The sequence below is a fragment of the Podarcis erhardii genome, assembly GCF_964252035.2.
Source record: "Podarcis erhardii genome assembly, chromosome: 1".
Lineage (NCBI taxonomy): Eukaryota > Metazoa > Chordata > Lepidosauria > Squamata > Lacertidae > Podarcis > Podarcis erhardii.
The window spans coordinates 90,679,944-90,702,224 of NC_138497.1; the positions used below are offsets into that span (position 1 = coordinate 90,679,944).

The 22,281-nt window shown below is 41.4% G+C and overlaps 1 protein-coding gene and 1 long non-coding RNA gene across 2 annotated transcripts in view; both read right to left on the minus strand.

Moving 5' to 3' along the window:
* The window catches only part of LOC309337183, a 642,870-nt gene that overhangs the window by 124,916 nt on the left and 495,673 nt on the right, over nucleotides 1–22,281 (minus strand). The gene's annotated exons all lie outside the window — the stretch shown is intronic.
* CNTNAP5 (contactin associated protein family member 5) overlaps nucleotides 1–22,281 on the minus strand; it is a 305,914-nt gene that overhangs the window by 115,625 nt on the left and 168,008 nt on the right. Inside the window, exons 10-11 of the mRNA XM_081852594.1 lie at nucleotides 20,084–20,255; nucleotides 8,831–8,937 (exon numbers count right to left, since the gene is read on the minus strand). Coding sequence (XP_081708720.1) covers nucleotides 8,831–8,937; nucleotides 20,084–20,255 — 279 coding nt within the window. The remainder of the gene's footprint in view (nucleotides 1–8,830; nucleotides 8,938–20,083; nucleotides 20,256–22,281) is intronic.

Sequence of the window (22,281 nt, forward strand, 5' to 3'; positions counted from 1 at the left end):
TACAGGAATGCAGGTTTTGGTGTCCTCGGGTGTCTTCCCGTGTAAAAGTTGGGGTGTCTAGGCGACGTTTCGACGAGGTCTCACTCGTCATCTTCAGGCTGGTGCTTTCGGCTTCTTGTTACTGGAACAGAGCAGGATCTCAGTGTTTGAGTTCCTATAAATACTGTAGAGGGGGTGTGGTGTATAGCCTCCAATGTTCTGGGCAGAGAGGAAGTTCCCAGGCTAGTGTGCCTTTTCTTCTTTTGTTCCTTAATTACTTGAGAGGTATCTTGAGTGATTTCTTGAGTGATATCCTGAGTACCACTTAGGTGGGTCATTAGGTGTGGATTAGTTGTTAAAGTCTTTGTGTCTTGACCTCTTGAACTTTGTGAAGAGTTTTCCTGAGAAGATGGCTGTACTGTACTTAGTTGTGCTCTGGCTTGGCTTCGTGTATAGGGGCGAGCTGTGGTTTTGTGGCTTGTGTCAGCCAGGTCTGTGTAGGGATTGCAGGGGGGTGCAGCATCCGGAGGTGCCACCATGGATTGGCTACTGGATGGTGTCTGTAATTCATCTGTGGAGAGGGTCTGGGTTTGGGTCTGGTGTGGTTGATTGGTGTTGGCGTTCTGTGTGCCTCTGGATCTGGTGTCAGTTTTTGTGGGGAGGGCTAATTTCCAGATGTCTGGCAAGCGGGATGTGTCGTCACGCTTGTTCATGTTGTGAGGGTGTTTCTCTATCTCGATGGCTTCCATGATTATTCTCTTGTGGTGATGTTCCGTGTTAAAGAGCAATTTGGAATCTGCAAAATTAATTTCGTGTCCTGTTTCTTTCATGTGTTGGAAAAGAGAGGAAGTTTTTTCTTCTTTTTTGACGGCATTCTTGTGTTCTGCGATACGTGCATTTATTCGTCTGTTTGTTTGTCCAATGTACGTGGCTGGGCAGACTTTGCAGGGTATTTCATAGATCCCTTGGTTTTCCAACTGGATTTTATCCTTGGGGTTTCTGAGGATATTGGCTATTTTTTGGTTGGTGCAAAAAATGATGGCTCCCTAGGACACACTATCTACCGGAAAAAAACACACACCAACCGCTACTTACATGCACAATCACACCACCACCCTGCACAAATAAACTCCGTAGCCAAGACTCTCATCTCCAGAACCAAACGCCTGGCTGACAAAGACCACTTGACAACTGAGTTACAGAATCTCTCAAACGTGTTAATTGCCAATGGATACCAGCAAAACAGGATTACGAAGCTAATCCAAAAGGAAACACCCCCCAAAAACCAAGACACAGAAGAAAACAATGGCATGGCCCTCCTTCCTTATATCAAGGGCACTACAGATAAAATTAGCAAAATCCTCCATAAACACAATATCAAAACAGCCTTTTGCACCAACCAAAAAATAGCCAATATCCTCAGAAACCCCAAGGATAAAATCCAGTTGGAAAACCAAGGGATCTATGAAATACCCTGCAAAGTCTGCCCAGCCACGTACATTGGACAAACAAACAGACGAATAAATGCACGTATCGCAGAACACAAGAATGCCGTCAAAAAAGAAGAAAAAACTTCCTCTCTTTTCCAACACATGAAAGAAACAGGACACGAAATTAATTTTGCAGATTCCAAATTGCTCTTTAACACGGAACATCACCACAAGAGAATAATCATGGAAGCCATCGAGATAGAGAAACACCCTCACAACATGAACAAGCGTGACGACACATCCCGCTTGCCAGACATCTGGAAATTAGCCCTCCCCACAAAAACTGACACCAGATCCAGAGGCACACAGAACGCCAACACCAATCAACCACACCAGACCCAAACCCAGACCCTCTCCACAGATGAATTACAGACACCATCCAGTAGCCAATCCATGGTGGCACCTCCGGATGCTGCACCCCCCTGCAATCCCTACACAGACCTGGCTGACACAAGCCACAAAACCACAGCTCGCCCCTATACACGAAGCCAAGCCAGAGCACAACTAAGTACAGTACAGCCATCTTCTCAGGAAAACTCTTCACAAAGTTCAAGAGGTCAAGACACAAAGACTTTAACAACTAATCCACACCTAATGACCCACCTAAGTGGTACTCAGGATATCACTCAAGAAATCACTCAAGATACCTCTCAAGTAATTAAGGAACAAAAGAAGAAAAGGCACACTAGCCTGGGAACTTCCTCTCTGCCCAGAACATTGGAGGCTATACACCACACCCCCTCTACAGTATTTATAGGAACTCAAACACTGAGATCCTGCTCTGTTCCAGTAACAAGAAGCCGAAAGCACCAGCCTGAAGATGACGAGTGAGACCTCGTCGAAACGTCGCCTAGACACCCCAACTTTTACACGGGAAGACACCCGAGGACACCAAAACCTGCATATATATATATATATATATATATATATATATATATATATATGAGAGAGAGAAGAGGAGAGGGAGAGAGAAGGGAAACCAAGGTAATTCATTTTTCTTGTCTTCTTTTCAAGGCATAGAATGTGCTTACTTCATTTTGACATTTCCCCTTCCAGTGAGATGGCAGCCATTTGGATTATTATTCACACAGGTAGAAGCAAGGCTTCATGTTTCAAGCTGGGTTTCAAAAAATCCACATATGCTTTATTGATTGGGAATAAAGGGTGATGGGAAACAAAACTAGCCAAGCACAGCTGGCTCAGCAGCACTTGTCAGTGTGAGAAATTCAAAAATTATTCAAGAGCAAAAGTAATAGAACAATACAAAAAGAAGAAGAAAAATCAGGAAAACAGAGGGAAAGCTTACTTTGGGTGAGGGGATTCTTAAAGGCTGAAATCCTATACACATGTTCAATGGGACATACTGAATAGAAATGCATAGGGTTACACAGCATATATCATGTGGCCCCTTGCAGAGCCAAAAGTACATCTCTAGTGTATCCCTTGTTTGAAACATGAGAAGCAAAAACACAGAGATATGCACAGTCACAGTGAGAAACTTGGCAAGTAATTAATAGTAGTGATAAACATATTGGATTTAGATGGCATCAAAATTACTTAATGGTCAAGTGTCTCAAATGGGAATTATTTCAAAATCCATTATGGAATTAAGAGTCCTAATTTGTTGTGTTCCAGATGATGGTCGCACAGAAATCTTGAGTGGTAGCAAGAGTCCAGATCTAGGATAGCTCCAACTGGAGCTCAGGTTGGAGAGTCACATACAAGCACAGCAGACTCAAATGTTGCTTCAGCAACTGAAGCATAAATAAAGCAGCAACTGAGTATGGGTGGCTAGATCCAACTCCACAGAAGGAAGATCTATTAACTATTGGCTCCAATGACACCAGGCTGTTATTACTTCCAGTCTGGAGTCCTTGGTCTCTGAAGATTATGCTAACAGAACACAAACTTATCATGTTGTGGAGATGTTTGGAAGATGGCCTCCCTGTACATTTGGCCATCTGTGGGAGTGAAGTCACCTAGAGTTGATGTTGAGGCTAAAACCCTTCCCTACTCCATCTTCTCAGAGTTGATATTTTCAGCCCTCAAATATTGCACAAACGAGAGTTGCTAAGGTTACAGTGGGCCATGATGTGGGCTGCGGGGGGAAATGTGGGTGCTTTGCAATAGGCTTGGAAAACAAAGGTCACCTGGGTGACAGTGGTCAATGCAGAAAGTGAAAGGGGAGAGTTGTTTCTGCAAGTGGTGCTGGGAAGAAGGAGGAAGTGGGCAGAATGCCATGCGGCACTGAAAAAGAAGACATCTTCACCACAAGGTAGAGGCAGCATGGCTGATTCATCTGCTTGTGGGTCTGAGCTGGTTGCTCTTTGGAGGACAACAAATGACTCTCCTGTATGAATTCCCTGAACCCTCTCCATCTAGATGCAGGTTTAAATATGTGTAAATAATCTATATTTCATAAAGACAATGCGGTCTCTGCTGTGCCTAATTTCTGACAAACCCTACGTGAGTGCCTGGAACCCCCTGGAATCTTTCTATCACTGTGGCGGTGATTGGGTGTGGCATGTAACCATACCATCCCTTCTTAACTTGGTACTTCACAAGTGACTAAAAGGCATATCTAATAGTCTATACATGGCAGCCACTAAAACTGTTTGTTCCATTAGGGAATTATGGTCTGCCTACTGTTGGATGTATCTTCTCACAGCAGTCACTTACCCCATTAAGATGAGACATTATCAAGACATGATAGCAAGAGAGGCACTTGCTGACACTATGTCGCTAAACAATGTAATGGCTACTTAGTAAGCATACATTGTTCTTAAATAAAATAGTTATTGGCTACTCCTTGAGAAATGCTTTAATTTTAACCATCAGGTCATTCAAAAATATAAGGAATGTAAGTTATACCGCATGTAGTTCACACACACACACACACACACACACACACACACCTTTTTGGGGGGTCAATGTGGTTCATGTTTCATGGAAACAATCAAGATATCCCAGTCAAATTTATTCCAGTTAGAAATGTCATTTTAGTGAGAGAATAAGCCAGGTTTTCATGGTGTCTGGGTGGGGGAAAGTATTCATCTATCAAACGACACTTACCAAAGCAGAACGTTCAGTCTACCTGAATATTGGTACATCTGAGTATTTCATTTCAACGTAGAGCCAAAATGAATGTTGAAATGTTGGCATTTCCTGTGGGATGAAATTTCCATTTATGGAGCTGTGTTAATATTCTGCATATGTTATATTGGAAATTGTCTGACATTTCCTTTTCTTTTTCTTTTGGTAGGGAACATCCCTCTGGCAGCAAAGGAAACTTGTTAAGAGACCTTTTTTGTATGTATAAGATTAGCATGTACTGATTCAAATATCAGGGACTGTAATAATTTTTGTTAAATATCTCATAGCATGATGTTTGGACATGCTGACATCTTTCAGAACATAAGGGAGAAGTTATTTCTGTTACATCACCAAGGGAATATATAATCTATGGATGGCAGGATGAACTCCAGAGTGGAGAGATAAATGTCAGTAGTGACAGTGGAAGAAAGGAAAAACAAGAATTTGTGTTTCAGGAAGCAAGGATGGAGATAGGATGGAGAAGGAAAAGCCTAAAAAGAAAAGGGCAGAAAGCTAGGCTCTATAGACAAGACTTGCCACTCTAACTTAGGACATGCCATGGGAGGAAGGAAAAGATGATTTCAGGGCTAGCCAACCCAGTGACAAATCATGGAGAGGAAGGGTTAATTGAAGATCTGTTCAAAAGTGGAATGGACTCTCTAGGGTTGTTGTGGACTCTCCTTCTTTGGAGATTTTAAAGCAGAGTTTGGATGGTCCTCTGTCATTGATGTTTTAGCTGAGTTTCCTGCATTGCAGGGGGTTATACTAGGGTCCCTTCCAACTCTACAATTCTATGATTCTATGAAGGAATAGAGGATTAATGGGGAAGCAAGACTGTTTAAATAAACAGATCTCAGGAGGGCTCTGAGAATAAGAAAAGCTCAGAATTCATCCAAGTGGAGAGCTTACAAGGTGGTTTCTAATAGCAAGAGAACCCTGAGGCTCTGAAGACTCTGTGATCTGTAGTGGGAAAGTGGAAGATTTCACAATGTTGAATATAATACAGAAGAAAACATTTCTATAGTCAGCCAGTGTTAGGGATTCAATTTTCTAAAAATCATAATGTCAGACTTATCTGTATAGTATTCCCCCCCCCCATCCCATTTCACTCCTTGATCTTGATAAGACTTGAGCTATTGGCTTTATTGGTTCCATTACAAATGCCAACATCTATTTCATATTATATGCATTATTATGCACTTAATGATGGTGAGGATTCCAATTTGCTCCATGTTTTGGAGAGCCCATATTCATTTCACCAGTCTTGGGTCAGTGTGCAGATCAGGATGTTGAACTGTGGATCAAGCTGCACACTTGACAAACAGATCTTGGGGAAAAACAAATGTCAAGGAAAAAATGCAGAAAAATAGACTTGACTTTAAATTAGGCCATTCCGCATGTGCATTTTACTTTGTCCTTCTCCAGGTGCTTCACCAAACTTTAGCACCTGAGAAAATGGAACTAGCAACCATTAACAAAAACAGAAGAAAAAAAAATGCTTCAGACTCCATGAGGACAATAAGAGCCAATGCTCCAGTTTAGGCTTCTGAGAGACTATTCAGAGCATCAGTTACCATATGTCTTTGTAGTGCTACTGATTCTCCTCCCTACACACAAAGAGGACAGTTTCATAAAATGAAAGCATATTTTGGAGTTGGCAAAAATTGAATTGCCGTGATCTTCATTTCAAAAGTGCTACTCTGAAACATGCCTCTGTTTCTAATAAAACAAAATTGCATTGCTATGTGAAAGTTCAAGTCTGAAACACTGCAACCCAGGTCTCGTTCAAGCGCAGCTCACCACAGATTGCTTTCAAAAGCCAGAACAAAAATACTTTTCAGAATCATTACATGGTTCATGCAGCATGTAAAGTGGGAAATGAGTATTTTTAAAAACTCAAACATCCATGCCTAGAAATATGTCAGTTTAGTACAAATGTTCTGTTGGGTAAGTACATTTTCATCTATTTCTGTGAAACAAATACCTTCAGCTATTGTTCATGTTGAAATCTGCCCAAAAGAACCCTATCATCCAAGCTCTCGGGGTTCACCTGTACTGAATGCAATAAAGGAACACCACTGCCAAAGAAAAGAAAACGAAAAAGTGCCTCCGTCTAGCAGAGTACAATGGGCAAATGAATTGCAGTTAGAGCCACCGGGGGGGGGGGGAGGAGGCCACTCAGGGATGGGACATGTGGATACACACCATGCTGATTCCTATCCCACCCTTCCTATGTAGCAATGTGAGATTAGCTAGATACCAGCTATATGACCAAACAGGAATGTTCTCCATATATGCCAGTTAGCTGGGATGCATGTTGTTGTTAGGGACACGGGTGGCGCAGCAGGTTAAACCACAGAGCCTAGGACTTGCCGATCAGAAGGTCGGCGGTTCGAATCCCCACGATGGGGTGAGCTCCTGTTGCTCGGTCCCTGCTCCTGCTAACCTAGCAGTTCGAAAGCACGTCAAAGTGCAAGTAGATAAATAGGTACCGCTCTGGCGGGAAGGTAAACGGCGTTTCCGTGCGCTGCTCTGGTTCGCCAGAAGTGGCTTAGTCCTGCTGGCCACATGACCCGGAAGCTGTATGCCGGCTTCCTTGGCCAATAAAGCGAGATGAGCGCCGCAACCCCAGAGTCGACCATGACTGGATCTAATGGTCAGGGGTCCCTTTACCTTTACTATGTTGTTGCTAATTATTGCATTTGTTAGCCGCGTTTCACACTACTGTATACTGCAGGCCATGGAAAGAATAGTCAAATGGGGTGCTGTGATTCTCAGGTTAATTTGATTTGGTCTCTTTCAGCAGGAAATGAAGCAGGTACGAAGGAGATTTGTTTCCATCTCAAAGCCATTGCCTGCAGCCCACTAATTTTATGCAACACCTTCTGCCTCTCCCTGTAATTATTTAGACAGTGAGGAAACGAGGCCGTGCCTGTTGCCTTCTTTCCCCAGCTGCTCATGTTATGTGGCTTTTGATAGTGGCCTCCTTTTGTCCTCAGAATTCAGCCAAATATATGTTTGACTGAAGTGGATGAACATAGGAAATGACACTCCTCGCCCTGCTTCGGTTCTATAATATAACCAACCTTGTAATTAATTTCCCTATGCTTGGCCTTCTGACTAGGGAGGTCATGAGGATCCAATAAGTTATTTCCTGCTCAGGAAGCTAGCTTGCAAAAATGATTATTTTTGTTATAGTTGGAGCACTCCCCAATCAGCACCCCATGGAAACAACCACCCACCCCCAACTTGGACAGCCACTCCAAAGGGACCCGACTGAAATGGATCTAGAAAATCAGTTTCCTTCCAAAGTGCCTGAGAATCTGGTTTGCCGCCACCTGCTCAAGAACCTTGCCTAAGAAGGGGCAAGTGAGATAATGAGATAATTGATTTATAAACAAAATGACACTATGCTACAGGATTTTGAAATCCTGAAGACTCTGGTTTAGACAGAGATAGGATCCTTCAACCAATTCAGAATTGCAAAACACAACAACAACAACAACAACAATAACAACAACAACAACAACAACAACAACGAAAAATGACACTTCCAGGATAAGCTAAAAACCTCAAGTGATATAACTTGTTCTCAAAAGGCAAATCCATTCAGGAAGGCCATTCTTCTAGGTCAACCTTCTAGATCGACTACCAGCATCCTTCCAGTTTAACTACCTATATCTTTGTTTGAATACCTGCTCAAATCTACTAATCACTAGAAGTTTCCCCGACTTTACTCAATCCGTTTTTGTTCTGATGCCTTCTCATTGGTCATTTTTTTCAATTCCCCTTTACACACTTTCGGATTCCCTACCAATCTTTCAAAGATCAGGTTTTAATTTTATTTTGGTTTCTTCTTTGCTTGCTCTCCTCTCCCTGAGCACCCCTTGTAAGACTCTTTCAATATTATCTCTACTCACCCCATCCAGGCATTATCCAAGTGCACACCAGGAACATGTTTAACTTGCCTCTAGACTTCAGGCTTGGTGAACGATCAAGGTCTGTGATCTTTTAACAAATATTTGAAATTACTGTGGGCATAGATGTTTAAGCTCAGTGCCTGGGCCACAGCTTTGTATACCTACTTACAAGTAGGTCTCATTGAATTTCGTGATTTATTTTTTTCTAATGTAGGACTGGGGTGTGAATTAACTTCCAAACGTTCCATTTCTTGAGCCTGTGTAACAGAAACACTTTGCATTTTTGCTAAATGATAAATTCCCCTCTGTGCTTTTACACTACAGTCATTTACATTGTGATCCACTTACAATTATGACAGGTTGTTCCTGTGTAGCCAGTTTCACCACAATCACAATGGAATGTTGTCCAGGATTGGGAGCATTCTCCTCCATGTTCACAGTAGTCTGGTAGACACCTGGGTGAGGAGAAAGGACAGTTCAGCAAGAGCAACAACAAAGGTATTAGTTGCTTTTAACCAGATTACATATGCAATGAAATGTGCAACATATTGCCCTTTGCATAACTTTTCCTATCCCACTATGTTTCCTATGACTACAAACATTGGTGCATAGATGGAAACCATTCCTAGGTTTTCTGCTTAGCTTGAAACAAAGGTGTTCAAAAGAATAGCTTGCACTGAACAGAATGAATTCAAAACCAAGTCAAAATTAACACCAAAAAGAGGTTAGCTTTGTGTTCTTTCTGTGTCTAGGCAACATAAAATGTATGTTTTATTCTGGCCTCCGATAAGGAGTAGTAATGTAAGATGAACAGAGATGCAAAACTTTCATCATGTTTTCCTGTTTGCACTGACATTTTGGGTGCTAAACTGAGTATCTGGCTATACTAGGTTCAAGGATATATGAGTAAAGAGAGCTATTAAAAATAAAAATAAAAAGAGAATGGGTTGTGAATAATATACTTTATGCTCTCCCCCTCACTCTCACCAGAGCTCTGATACCAAGTACTAGTGAAATGAAGAAAGCAACATGAACTGCAGTAAAGCACAGGAAGTCAACAGAAGTGGGAACAGTGGGTGGTGGACCCAACCTGAGAGCTCATTTCAAAGCCTTAGTTATGCGAACATAAATGCAGAATCAGCTTTGCTGGTACTCTTGAGGGCTAGGTTCCCCTCAGAATAGAACTTAAAGCAGATTTCTTCCAGGTACTACACTTTAAATATTTATGAAATTTTATTGGGACAAAGAAAAAGGCTGTTTGGAGTTTTTCAGACTCTGGCTCACTCACTTGGGAGGAAGATCCAGTCTGAACTCCTGGCATCATTCCCATGTTAAAATGATATCACGTGACTCCAGGGCCCTGGTGATTAAGATCCTCTCCTGGAACATAGCAGGCTGGAGAGGAAAGGCCAATGACCCTGAAGACATTTGTTTTATCAAGTTATTTGACATCATCTTATCACAAGAAACCTGGGCTCACTATGAAATAAATTTGGAGGAATTCAATTTGTACTCACTCCTAGCTCATAAATCCAACATCATGGGCCGATATAAAGCAGGACTAACCCTTCTCTGCACTCAGCAGCCTAATCTTGAAATCGTTTCCCTCCAGCCATGAAATCATTTCCCTCCAGCCACATGACAACATTGCCCAGACGTTCTTATTGAGATATTCAAACTTGGTTCTAATTATAATCAACGTTTATATCCCCCCTTGTCCTGACAAGCAGACATTGATGGGCTATTGGAACCAACTCACATCATTTTTGGAAAAACTGGAGACCAAATTCCCCAACATTGATCTGCTAATTGCAGGTGATTTCAGTGCAAGAGTGGGTAAAGACAATTTTGAGCTTGTGAGAGACATGGGTTTCAACAATGAGGATCCCCTGCCCGAGCTTCTCTCTGTCATGTGACATTCCAGAGACACCCATATAAATGAAGCTGGAGTTTGCCTTGCCAAGTTGTGTGTGCATTTCGACAGAGTGATCCTGAATGGTTCATTACCAGGTGACCTGCTAGGAGAGTTCATGTTCATCTCCAGGAGAGGAAATAGAGTGATCTACTACATCTTAGGCTCTTCTGCTCTGACAAACCAGGTTTAAACCTTTCAGGTGGGCGACCGCATTGAGAGCAATCACCTTCCTGTGATTCTAACTATTAACTTCCCCATCCCCATGCATCCTCTGCAAGAACCCCCTGCCAACAGCCAGCTCGAGCCATGAACTTTATGGTGAGCAACTGCACCCCTGGTGATTATTCATCTTTGGCCACCAAATTTAACAATCCTGTGTTCACATCTGCATTGCCTCTGACTCCTGATGCAAGCAAAGATTTCCTGCTTAGAGTCCCTTGGACCACAGACTCCCTTCACAAACTGTTCCAGAGTTCATGTTGGAACATAGAGCTTATATAATTAACTTGGTAATCCCCAAAGAAGCTATTGAATGATTTGAAATCCTAATAACATCTCTGAATGAGTTTTCAAAACAACTGTTCAAAGGGTGAAAACAACCCAAGGAGCCCTTTGCTGTGATCTGGTTTGATAAGGAATGCAGCGATCTCAAAGAACACATCCAGAATATCTTCCGACAACACCATAAGGAAAAAGCCACTGCCCTACCCCCAGAATATTTCAACTCTAAAAACTTACCGCAGCATCTTATTTTGAAAAAAGAGGTTGAATCTTATTTTGAAAAAAGAGATCTGAACATACCAACAAACAATGGAAACATCTCCACTATGCCATAACCTCAAACAATGAAAGGTGATTCTCGTCCTTAGTTTCTGGGGCATTTAACATCAATCTCCTCTCCACCTATTTTGCCTAATGGTTGGTACCACTACTTTTCAAGTGCCTTGCATGAAGATCTTTCCAGTGGGACAGCTTGTCATCATTCTGTGCAAATTGATGCCCCAGAGTGGCCTCCAGTTTCATCAGATGAAATAAAAATGTTAATAGGGCAGTTAAAGCAAGGGGAAGCTGCTGGCCCAGATAGGATAGGTCCCAATGTTCCCCATTGAGGTTGGGAATTCCATCCTTGTTTGGCCAGGACACTCCATATTTACACCAGCTTTATGATCCCCACCTACACAGAGCTCTTTCCCTCGCAAGATTTTAACGTCTTACCGTCTGCGGTTTTGCAAGGTAGATTCTCAAAAATCCCATACTCTGAAAGATACTGCCCTTGTGGCACAAAACAGGTTGAATCCATCACACACGTTCTATTTTATCGCCCATTTTATGCAATGATAATAATAATAATAAAAATGATAAGTATTTGGCCCTCTTATTGAAGGTGGGGATTAATCGCACTGACTCTTCCAGGGTGTCTCATGTGTTGAACAATTGTAGTAATGGCGTTGTGGAGAATGTGGCAAGATTTTTGAGTGACGCTATAGAATTATGTCACCATAGGCCCTAAGGGCCATCTTCGTACCTCATGATGTCTGGACAGTTTTATCCTAAGGTATCTAGTACTATATTTCATTAATTGTGTTGTGTTCTGATCCATATATACAATGCACTTTTTTAATGCCAATAAAGGAGATTGATTGATGATTGAATGTTATCAGAGTAGCAAGGATGAAGTGTTACTGCTCACAGTAGATTGTACTGAGCTACATGGAGCTATGTTTGGTTTCCATGAAAAACAACTTTGTAATTTGTCCTGCACAGCATCACATCAAGGTATTTTTCACTGCCCCCTGCAGTCCCTTTTCTCTCCCCACCCCATTCATTTTCAAAATGTAGGTCAAAATCTTTTTTTTTAAATGCCCTTAAGAAGGATTTAACTTATTTTGTTTATTCAGAAACAAGCTGACTTTGCTTATGATTTTAGTCAGATAACTAACACTTCTTTTTTTAAAAAAGGAATTTTGTGCTATGTGATTCTACTGAGGGACACAGTACTATAGTTAGCATTGTGAGGTTATTGTATCTAATTAGCTAACAATTATTTGTCTAATTACCTCATAATTATTTATCAGAATTAGCCTAGCAGAGATATTACCCACACTAAATATATAATCAAGGGCTTGATATCCTGTCATGCATTTGCTTTCACCACCTTTACTGTGTGTTACTCATGCAGAAACAGGGCCAACTCCACATATTTTTCTGCCTAAGCCAAAGGACAAGATGGTGTATATCCACTCCACCCAAAATTCATGTGCAGAAGCCTAAAAGCCTGACAACTGAATTTTTCTTCTCACTAGCTTAGAAGGTGCAGGTCAGGAATACACAGCTCTATGCAATCCCTGCCTCTCATCATCTGCCACCTGAGGCTGCTACCTAATGGTAGTGCTGGCCCTGCCCAGAAATGTAGCTTTGTTTAAAGCTATAGCTAAAGTACAATTCCACACCTTGACAGGGAAAACTTTGATTATAAGTGAGATGAATAAAGATCTATTTATTTGCATTGTTGAAAGGCATAACCCACAATTAATATGTATCTCACTCTGTGTAGTATAGATATTATGTGTGTATGTGCGTCCGTGTGTGTAGTCTTTGGTTTTGTGACCACTTGATCCTTAGAGGAAATGAAAAAATGACCTATACAAAAATAGTAAATCCAGAGGAGTTTTGGAATACAAGTTATCTCTCTCTCTCTCTCTCTCTCTCTCTCTCTCTCTCTCTCTCTCACACACACACACACACACACACACACACACATATATATATATGAGATAACTTGTATTCCAAAACTTTTGGCCCTGCCTGAAAAGAAACTTATCTGGGTGTACTGTTTCAGTATAGGTCACTTATATCCCCTGCGAATAAAATTAATAACAATTATCTCACACGACACATATTGTATCAATTTATGTGTGTGATAGCGACAGCACAAACATGCTTGGGTTTTCAACCCCTCCACAGTGGCCTTGTAACAATACACTGTTGTGCCTCACTGTCATTATCAGCAATACTGTGTTATAGAGAAGTGTCTCAATGAAATTGCCTCTGTTACTTATGTCTTAGATTCTGTTTTATAAATTCTGCTTTCAGGCACGAACTAGCTGCTGCCGGCATCGTCACCTCCTGGACACAGGCATCCAAGCTATGTCTAAGGACAGGTCCAAAGAGACAAAATGAGGATACTGGACTGTAGTTGGAGAGTCCTGGATTCTTCCAGAGAGTTTATCTGGGCAAATAAATGAGGAATGTCTCTGGTTGCTTGTGCTTTCTGGATAACAGTCCTATTCCTACAGTAGTATCCTAGGAAGAGGGGGCTGGGAATTATAAAAGGAATAATCAAAACTATGGGTCCTTGCCCCATGGCATTATCCCTCTTTCTGTCCATGAGAGTTATCAGAGAAAGTGGCTTCCTGCTGCGGCTCCTTCCCCAGCTTGTTCTGGCTTGATTGCCTAATTTCACACTGTCCTTGCTCCTGACAAATAATAAACAAACTCTTGCCAGATAATTATCACAGAAGGAGTTCTCGGCTCTCTGAGAGCTGGCAATGCCATTTCTCAGTTTTATTATGCCTCCCTGTCAGGCATACTTGAGGAACAATCAGATAGGGAAACCCAGCCATCTCCAACTGCATGATCAAGCCTGTATATAAACATGGCACTGCACAACAAAGGAACCTGGGCTACAAAAAACTGAATGCTTAATTTTAGTCTAGCTTATCTGAAAATTCCATTATAGGAACATGGGAAGCTGCCTTGGTCCATTCTCATGATGGTCTACACTGACCGGCAGCCGCTCTCCAGAGTTTCAGCCAGGAGTTTTCCCCAGTCCCGCCTGGAAAGCAGGGGTGCGGATTTCAACAAATGCATTCTCCAAAATTCTCCAATAATTTGGGGGAGAAGTCAGAATAAGAAACTGGACGAGTTTACGGAAAATTCTTGTCCAGAGAAACTGGTTCAGGTTTATTGTCTATGGTTCAGTCCCTGACATCTTCAGCTATACATAGCAGTTCAGGCAACAGTGCTGAATTAAAAAATAGCTGTGCAATCCTATGTATGCCTACTCAAAATTAAATGGGGATTCCTGTATATGACTGTAGCATTGTTCATTGAATTGTGAAGTTGCCAGACATAAGTTGACTGACATAAGGCAGCTCCATATGGTCATATGTCCATCCCATCCATCTCACTTGACAGTTGTAGGACATGGCAGCTTGTTTACTTGCCTGTGCTTCACTCAAGAACAGCCCATGCATAGCTCAAGGGAGCCATTCAGGCCCTTCTAGCATCAGGGCCTGTTACCCTGTTACATTTAATTCCAAGGCAATCCACTGATCATGAGAGAGCGGTTATGCAAACAGTGTCAACGCTGGAAATTGTGTACTGTCAGGAAGGGAAAGGTGAGTGCACAATGAAAGTTCAGGATCCCCCAAGACAGGGTGTTAAAGGTAGTGAAGGAAGGAGTGCAAAGCAATGTCTTCTCTGGACAACTTTTTCTAGCTCACTGCAGGTTAATTATTCCAGGGCAAAGACAATATTAAATATTTGCTTCTTCAGTCCCAGCAAGGGAATTTGATTTCACTATAAAACAAATAAAGTTGAAACACACAGGGCATAATTAGAAAGAAGATTCTCCAGTTTCCATGGCCAGTTTTAAAGAGAAAGAATTAATAAGTTGAGATCAGCTGTATCCCACAAATTAAATGTTAAAGAGCTTGCATGTGCAAAAACAACCCTCTGTTTTCATTTTTTCCTCTCCTTTTCATTTCTCTCTCTCTCTCTCTTCTTAGCCTGCAATAGGATGTAATTTCCCTCTGGTCTGCTTTCTATAATACAACACGCACAATTTTGAGCAGAAAATGCTAAGTCTGAAATTAAATTTCCAAGCATAAATTCAGGTTGGTTTAAGAACATCAGGGCAGGCAGAAAGGAGAATCATCTATTTTAAAAGCAATCTCTGATTAGGAGGAGTGCTCTGCCAAAAATAATTTCCCTTTTTTGGTGTTTTGTTTGTTTGTTTGGTTGGTTGGTTTTGCATTTTTCATCATTTAATGAGGAACAGAATGCACTTGAAAATTATCAAACCGGGGAGAAAGTTCAGAGACATTAACATGGGTGGGGACAGAGTTTTTGTCATGCTTTCCTTACTTCTGAAGTAGCCAATGGGTATCATTTCTTTCACTCTGCACATCATCTCACTAGTGATCTGCACTCTACAGCCTTTGTGTCCAAAGTATATAATATATCTCATTTATGTTGGAAAGGTAGGGACTATTAACAATATACAAGTCTAGCTATCACATCCTGTCTTCATGCTTTGTCCCATTTAAGACCTCCTCTCTTGGAGTTCTGTTTGGATTGAACATCAGGGCAACAAATAGCTGGACCTGAATTGTTTTATCTGTATATATTGGAAAGTGTTTTGTCTGTTCATTTATTTGTTCTCTATAGGGTTAGCTGCTTCTCAATATATTGCCACCAAATATGACATAAGGGTTTGTGAGGGGGAGGTGGCAGACTTCATCACTGTTTGGATACTGGGAGCCATTTAGAATCAATGTGGTGGTCTGAAATGTCAATTTGACCTGACTTTGCCTGTTTTTTGACATAGATTTGGCTGCCACTAAAATATTAAATTCAGAATGAGAGTCTAGGGTGGAGGTGGGGTGTCTTCATTGACATTTGAATGCCAGCTGCCATTCTGAATCAAGAGGGTAGACTAAGACAAGACTTTAGTGTTACTTCACCCAATTTATGGTGGGCCCAAACTAAAAAAAAACCACACCATATATATACAAATCACAATTTTTTGGTTTCTAAAAAATTCTGAGCAGCAGAAGGGAGTGAGTTATTTGAGAGTGGGTAAAAATAGGTCGCTGTTCAAGAATAATGGGAAAAACAATAAAAGGTATGAAAAGACATGGGTAAGGAAGGGGGGAATGAGGCAAATTACAATTACATGAGGACTGAGGGGATAAGCAATACATCACAAACATCCCAATTCAGATTTCTGGGATTCATTGCAGAACTTCATTTTTTACCATTACAGGAAAAGATGGATTATATTTCATTAACCATGTTACAACCCACCCACCCCCTGCCTGTCTGTGACCTATGATCTTTGTACTTGAAACCAATGATGACAAACTAATAGGAAAGTAGTGAGACTTCCCAGAGCCATTTCCTCCAAAATTTGTCCTTCTGTATTTTCATCTATTTGCTGTTAATTGGTTTCACCTAGATTTCCACAGAGGCTGTGAAGATAGCGTCCATCACCCAGTAATCCACCAAGTCCCTTTGAAACCTTCTGAAATTGCTTTTGTAAACTTAGTGCCTTTCCATAGAACCTGTGGTGCTTAAAATATCCGTTACGTGTTCATCAAAGTCATCCGTGTGCTCGACAGAAATTTCATTATCCTTATTGTGGTTTCTGGTAGAAAATAGAGAGATAAAATTCCTCTTCACTGAAAAGCTGGATCATTCTATTCATCTATTTTATCAGCCAACCAGCGACAGAGCTGAGATTTACTGCAGAAGAATTTCACAACTTCAACAAGGTAATTTTACAGAGGTTTTCAGTTGTAAGCACTGGGGATGCTCTTCAAAGAGGTTGAAATAACACATATGGAACACCGCAGTACAGAATGATGGACTCTGGGGCTCTCATTACATTAATTATTTGGTGACTGGTATTCTAGATATATTCTTGTGGAATCATAGTGTATACTTCTTTAATGCAAAATGTAAAACTCGAAGTACAAAAGAAGCAGGTACAGTGTTGCAGTGTGGTTTTGTTTCTGTTTTCACTGTGTAGATGCCAGTATCTGTGCTGATCCTGAAAGTAAGTGTAGACCAGACCAGAGTCCCCCCCCCCCCGCACTGGAGCGGCATAGGAATGGAGTGGGCAGATATCCAGTCTTTGTGAATTCTGATATTAATTCAGGGGTGTGGAACATGTGGCCCTCCAGATGTTGCAGAGCTACAACTCCCATAACCTCTGAGCATTGGCCATGCTGACTTGTGCTGATGGAAGCTGAAATATGTCTTCAGGGCCAACGTCCTCCTGACTTGATCTGTGCCTGGATTAAGTACAGATCTTCACGAAGAGGGAGGAGGAGGAGGAGGAGGAGGAGGAGGAGGAGGAGGAGGAGGAGGAGGAGGAGGAGGAGAATATAGCTATCCATGGGACTTTACACTTCTCCCAATATTGCAATACAGCTCTTGGCTCAAAGAAACATGTCAAAATCCACGTAATTTTTAAAGAGATAGAACATATACCAAAATAGTATTTAAATATGGATTTGCATGCAATTTTTTATGTAGATCTTTTTTTAAAAAAATAATTTGCAGGTGAGTGTAGAAATGGAACAGAATGGACCTATGAATGAACACATGCTGCAAACAGGAAACAGACAGGTTCATCCATCCCTAAGGGTCAGATTAGTATGATGGCACATACGCTGGGGTCAGCTGGAACCCCTGAACCCCACCCAGGTTTATACCATTTATTTTAACAAAAGTATTAGTTTCTTTATCATTTATTTGATCACCCTTCAAGTGTGCATGAAACCCATGAAGCCATGTCTGTCAGGTTCCCTGACATCCAGGCATACATATTTAAGAACCCACATTTGTCTTTCATAACATACGATGTGACCCAGAGAACTACGGCTCGTGTAATTTGGATGTTACACTATTTGTTTCTCCAGCTTCAACAGTAATGTCAAAAGTGGGTCAGATTGCATGTATGGTGAAATACATATGCGTGAGTTGTCATCTGGGGGTTCACCTGATTATCAGCATTCCAAGTTCTGTGCTATCTGTATCTTAGCTATAAGGTAACACAGGGACAATATAGGTAGAATTTTTCTAGGCTTTGTAACTGAGTACTATTGCAGATATGACTAAGTGAATGAAATGCTTGGGAATCTGTGTCATTCTCCCACAGCAGAAGTGGTAGTTATGCCTGCATCACTGACTCAGAAATAAGAGCCTCGGAAGCTTGCAGGGGAAGAGATCAGTGGAGCAGCAGGAAGGTAAGCTGGAAGGTGATTCTTTTGCATTTGGTTTTTCCTCATTTTAAAAGAGAAAGGTCCCTGCCCTTGATTTCTTGAAGAAAGCCTGGAAAAGTAGGATGCTTTCAGAGACAAGTTCACTCATCTTTAGCTAGACTAACTGAACTAATATCCATTTTAGATATTTAATAAAACTGTGTCCTAATTTATTTTAATTATGGCCTCTTTCATTCCTTCTGGCATATGGGAGCAAGGACCTTACAGAAACAAAGTCTTTTCACCTAGCTCTGAACACAGCCTCTACACATACACACACCTCCCACATCCATCCCCAAACCAAGAAATTAATTGGGAGCTTAAAGCTCAAACTAAAAATAAGCAAGATATATTCTGAAAATTCAGTATATATTCATAATGAGGTAAGATTGAAAAGCACAGATTCACATATATGACCTCTTCCGTCCCCTCCACAGAGAGACTTTTGCAACTCGAACATAGATTAATTCCTCACTTAGTGTGAAAACTGGCAAACAAGACCACAAAATATTACAAGCTCATAAGCACTTTTACTAAGCCACACAGTTCACTTCTTTTTTAACCCACTCTTCATCACACGCAGTCTCAGGGTGGGCTATATATTAAAGTACAAATTCAAACAGTACAGTGATTCCAAGAAAAACATTAAAATCAATCATGATAATTTCTACATCCCTATTTTATAGTGCAAATTAATGCATGCCTATTCAGAAGCAAGGTTCATCAATTACCAGAGGACATGCTAATAATAATATAGTGGTACCTCAGGTTACATACACTTCAGGTTACATACGCTTCAGGTTACAGACTCCGCTAACCCAGAAATAGTACCTCGGGTTAAGAACTTGGCTTAGGATGAGAACAGAAATCGCGTGGCAGTGGTGCGGTAGCAGCGGGAGGCCCCATTAGCTAAAGTGGTCTTCAGGTTAAGAACAGTTTCAGGTTAAGAATGGACCTCCAGAACGAATTAAGTATATAACCAGAGGTACCACTGTAGCTATGTCTGCAGAGCTTCTTTTCCTGATCATCTGAAGTGAACTCACCACTAGCAACTTGGAAACTGGATAAGGGGGGAATCACACTTTGGTACAACAGGCTAGTTTTCAAGTTACTTCCTAAAATTCTGAAATTTCCACAACATGAATTGGGAGGGGGGTATTTTATTTTTAACTATGCTTCTAAAAACTGCTACGGTATGCACTAACCTGCAACCTGTAAAGGATTCCATTTAAGCAAAACAGAAAGTGTGATAAGGCAATGACATGTTTTGATCATTCAAACATCTCCTTTTCTTTACCATCCCTTTACAACTTCAAAGCTATCAAATTCTGTTTGTGCATAAAATTTAATCTTTGCACAAATCTGCAGCTTGATTTAATTTGCATACTCCATCTCCCACAAACTAATATGGAGGGGGGAGAGGGAGAGGGAGAGAGAGAGAGAGAGAGGGAGGGAGAGAGGGAGTGGAAGAGATGATGCTTCGTGCAACTCCAAATTCTTCCCAGCAATACTTTTTCCAGTTACTCCATTTCACCTAATGTTGGAGGATTAGAATTTTCACTTACAGCAAACTGTACTTATAAGCCACTTGGCTGAAAGAAAACAAAACACACAAGAAGAAGAGAGAATAATTACCTGTCTTTGATGCCACAGAGATCAATGCGCAAATCACTAAAATTCCCCAGGGAACCTTGCTGAACTAAAATGAGGTCCTTGGGCTGGTTATCAATAAAGATGAGTCTCATGCAGCCTTGAAAAGCCGTAATGGGATTTAAACATTTTGAATCGGTAAAATTGTCAGGGCACCCTGTGAGACAGAGAGGGGAGAAAAGAGTGAGATGAAGAATACTTAAATGATAATTTATTTCCTTGGGGGTTCACTGATGGAAGGTCTAATTATTCCTAGTGTTCTCATTGCCTGCTCGATGTGAGCAAGTTACAAATTCTATGGCAATAAATAAAAATTAAAGAAAGAAAGCAGGCAATAATGCTGACAGAATACAGATACTTGGAGAAGCTCAAAGTTTTTGCTCGTCTTTTTTTAAAGCTACAAAGTGCAGTCAAGATTCAGTAAAAGAGTTGCCACTGTTTTCAACTGGATGTTTGAGGATTGGATCTGAAGGGCAGAACCTACCAGGAGTATCTGTACAAATTCCATTAGGAAGCACCCTTGTATACCAGGTACAGCTGACCCTATCATCTGGACGCAGCTGGCCCTACGTCACACACCCTTGTTATCCACTGAGGAGAAAAGAACCTTGTCCAAAGGACAGATCTGGCTATATTAGGTTATTAGGGATCTTTGTTGAATCTGAACTTTGGCTCCACACAATACTAGCATCATCCAAGCTTGGAGGGCAGCCATGCATCCTCTTAAGGTTGACAAGGCACGGCAGGGAGTGAGTTGATTAGTGAAAACTTCATTCTGGCCCAAGTGGGTGGAATAACATTCCCATAGCGCAAAGAGGTTTGATTCTCCCTAGTTCTACAGAGATGATGGTGCCTACCTCTCTGTTCTGGGTTGTGACATTTTTTAGAGGATCTGCAAAGAGCTCTCTATGAAATCTTGTTTGTTTGGGGATGGAGGCAAACTTGTTGGAGTTGATAGCCACATGTGGCATTTGGTCCAGGCAAGCAGAACTGGTTGGTTAAACATCTGATGCATTATTGGGTTAAGGGCACTCTTTATTCACCTTCCACTTCCTTTGGGAGGGGAGGTCTTTGGGGGGGGTTGCTTTAGGCATTGGAAGCCACCCAGAGTGGCTGGGGAAACCCAGCCAGATGGACGGGGTACAAATAATAAATTATTATTATTATTATTGCATGCACACCTTATTGAATTCTGGATAGCAGAGCCATGGTGTGCTTGTTGAGTCTGAAAACCCCAAGGTTCATGTTGCAAGGAGGGAGAATGACTTTCCAATCCTTTGTTGTGTGGCCATAGATTGTACAGTGGTATCTCTGGTTACAAACTTAATTCGTTCCGGAGGTCCGTTCTTAAGCTGAAATCATTCTTATCCTGAGGTGCGCTTTTGCTAATGGGGCCTCCAGCACACAATTTCCGTTCGCATCCTGGGCAAAGTTCGCAGCTTCTTCTGGGTTAGCAGAGCTCGTAACACTGAAGTGTTTGCAACCAGAAGTGTTTGTAACCAAAGGTACCACTGTAACTGTAAACATGCCCAGGAGATGGGAGGGGTCCAATCTTTCCTTATCAAGAACTCACCTACTCAGACTCCTATGATTTGACCCAGGAATAGGCAAACTCAGCCCTCCAAATGTTTTGGGACTACAACTCCCATCATCCCTAGCTAACAGGACCAGTGGTCAGGGATGATGGGAATTGTAGTTCCAAAACATCTGGAGGGCTGAGTTTGCCTATGCCTGAATGTGGTTAATTGTGGCTTGTTTTTTTTTTTTTTTTTTTTTGCAGATCCTCCAGTTTGTTATATTTAATAAATTCAGACTCATTTTGCATCTTGAGCCTTCTTTATGTCCTTACAAATATTGTCCCCATCTCTCAGCATCTCAGGCCTGATATGATGAGATTCTGCCAGGTTATGCTTTCCACACTTTTCACAGTGAGTCCATCTCTCTGAATCCAGGACTTCTTAGTGTTATCATAGAACAGGAAGACCTAATCTGTTATAAGCTTCCATTTCCCTTGTTGCGCTCGTTCTGGTTAAGCCCTTACAGCCCACTAAAATGTACCAAGACTGATTTCGCACATTTCCCTGCCAAAATGGGGAGACTGTCAAGTCAGTGACAAATTATAATATATGACGGGTGGCTCATTTGGGCTTGCTGGGTCACAGATTGTGCAGGCCCATCCAGGA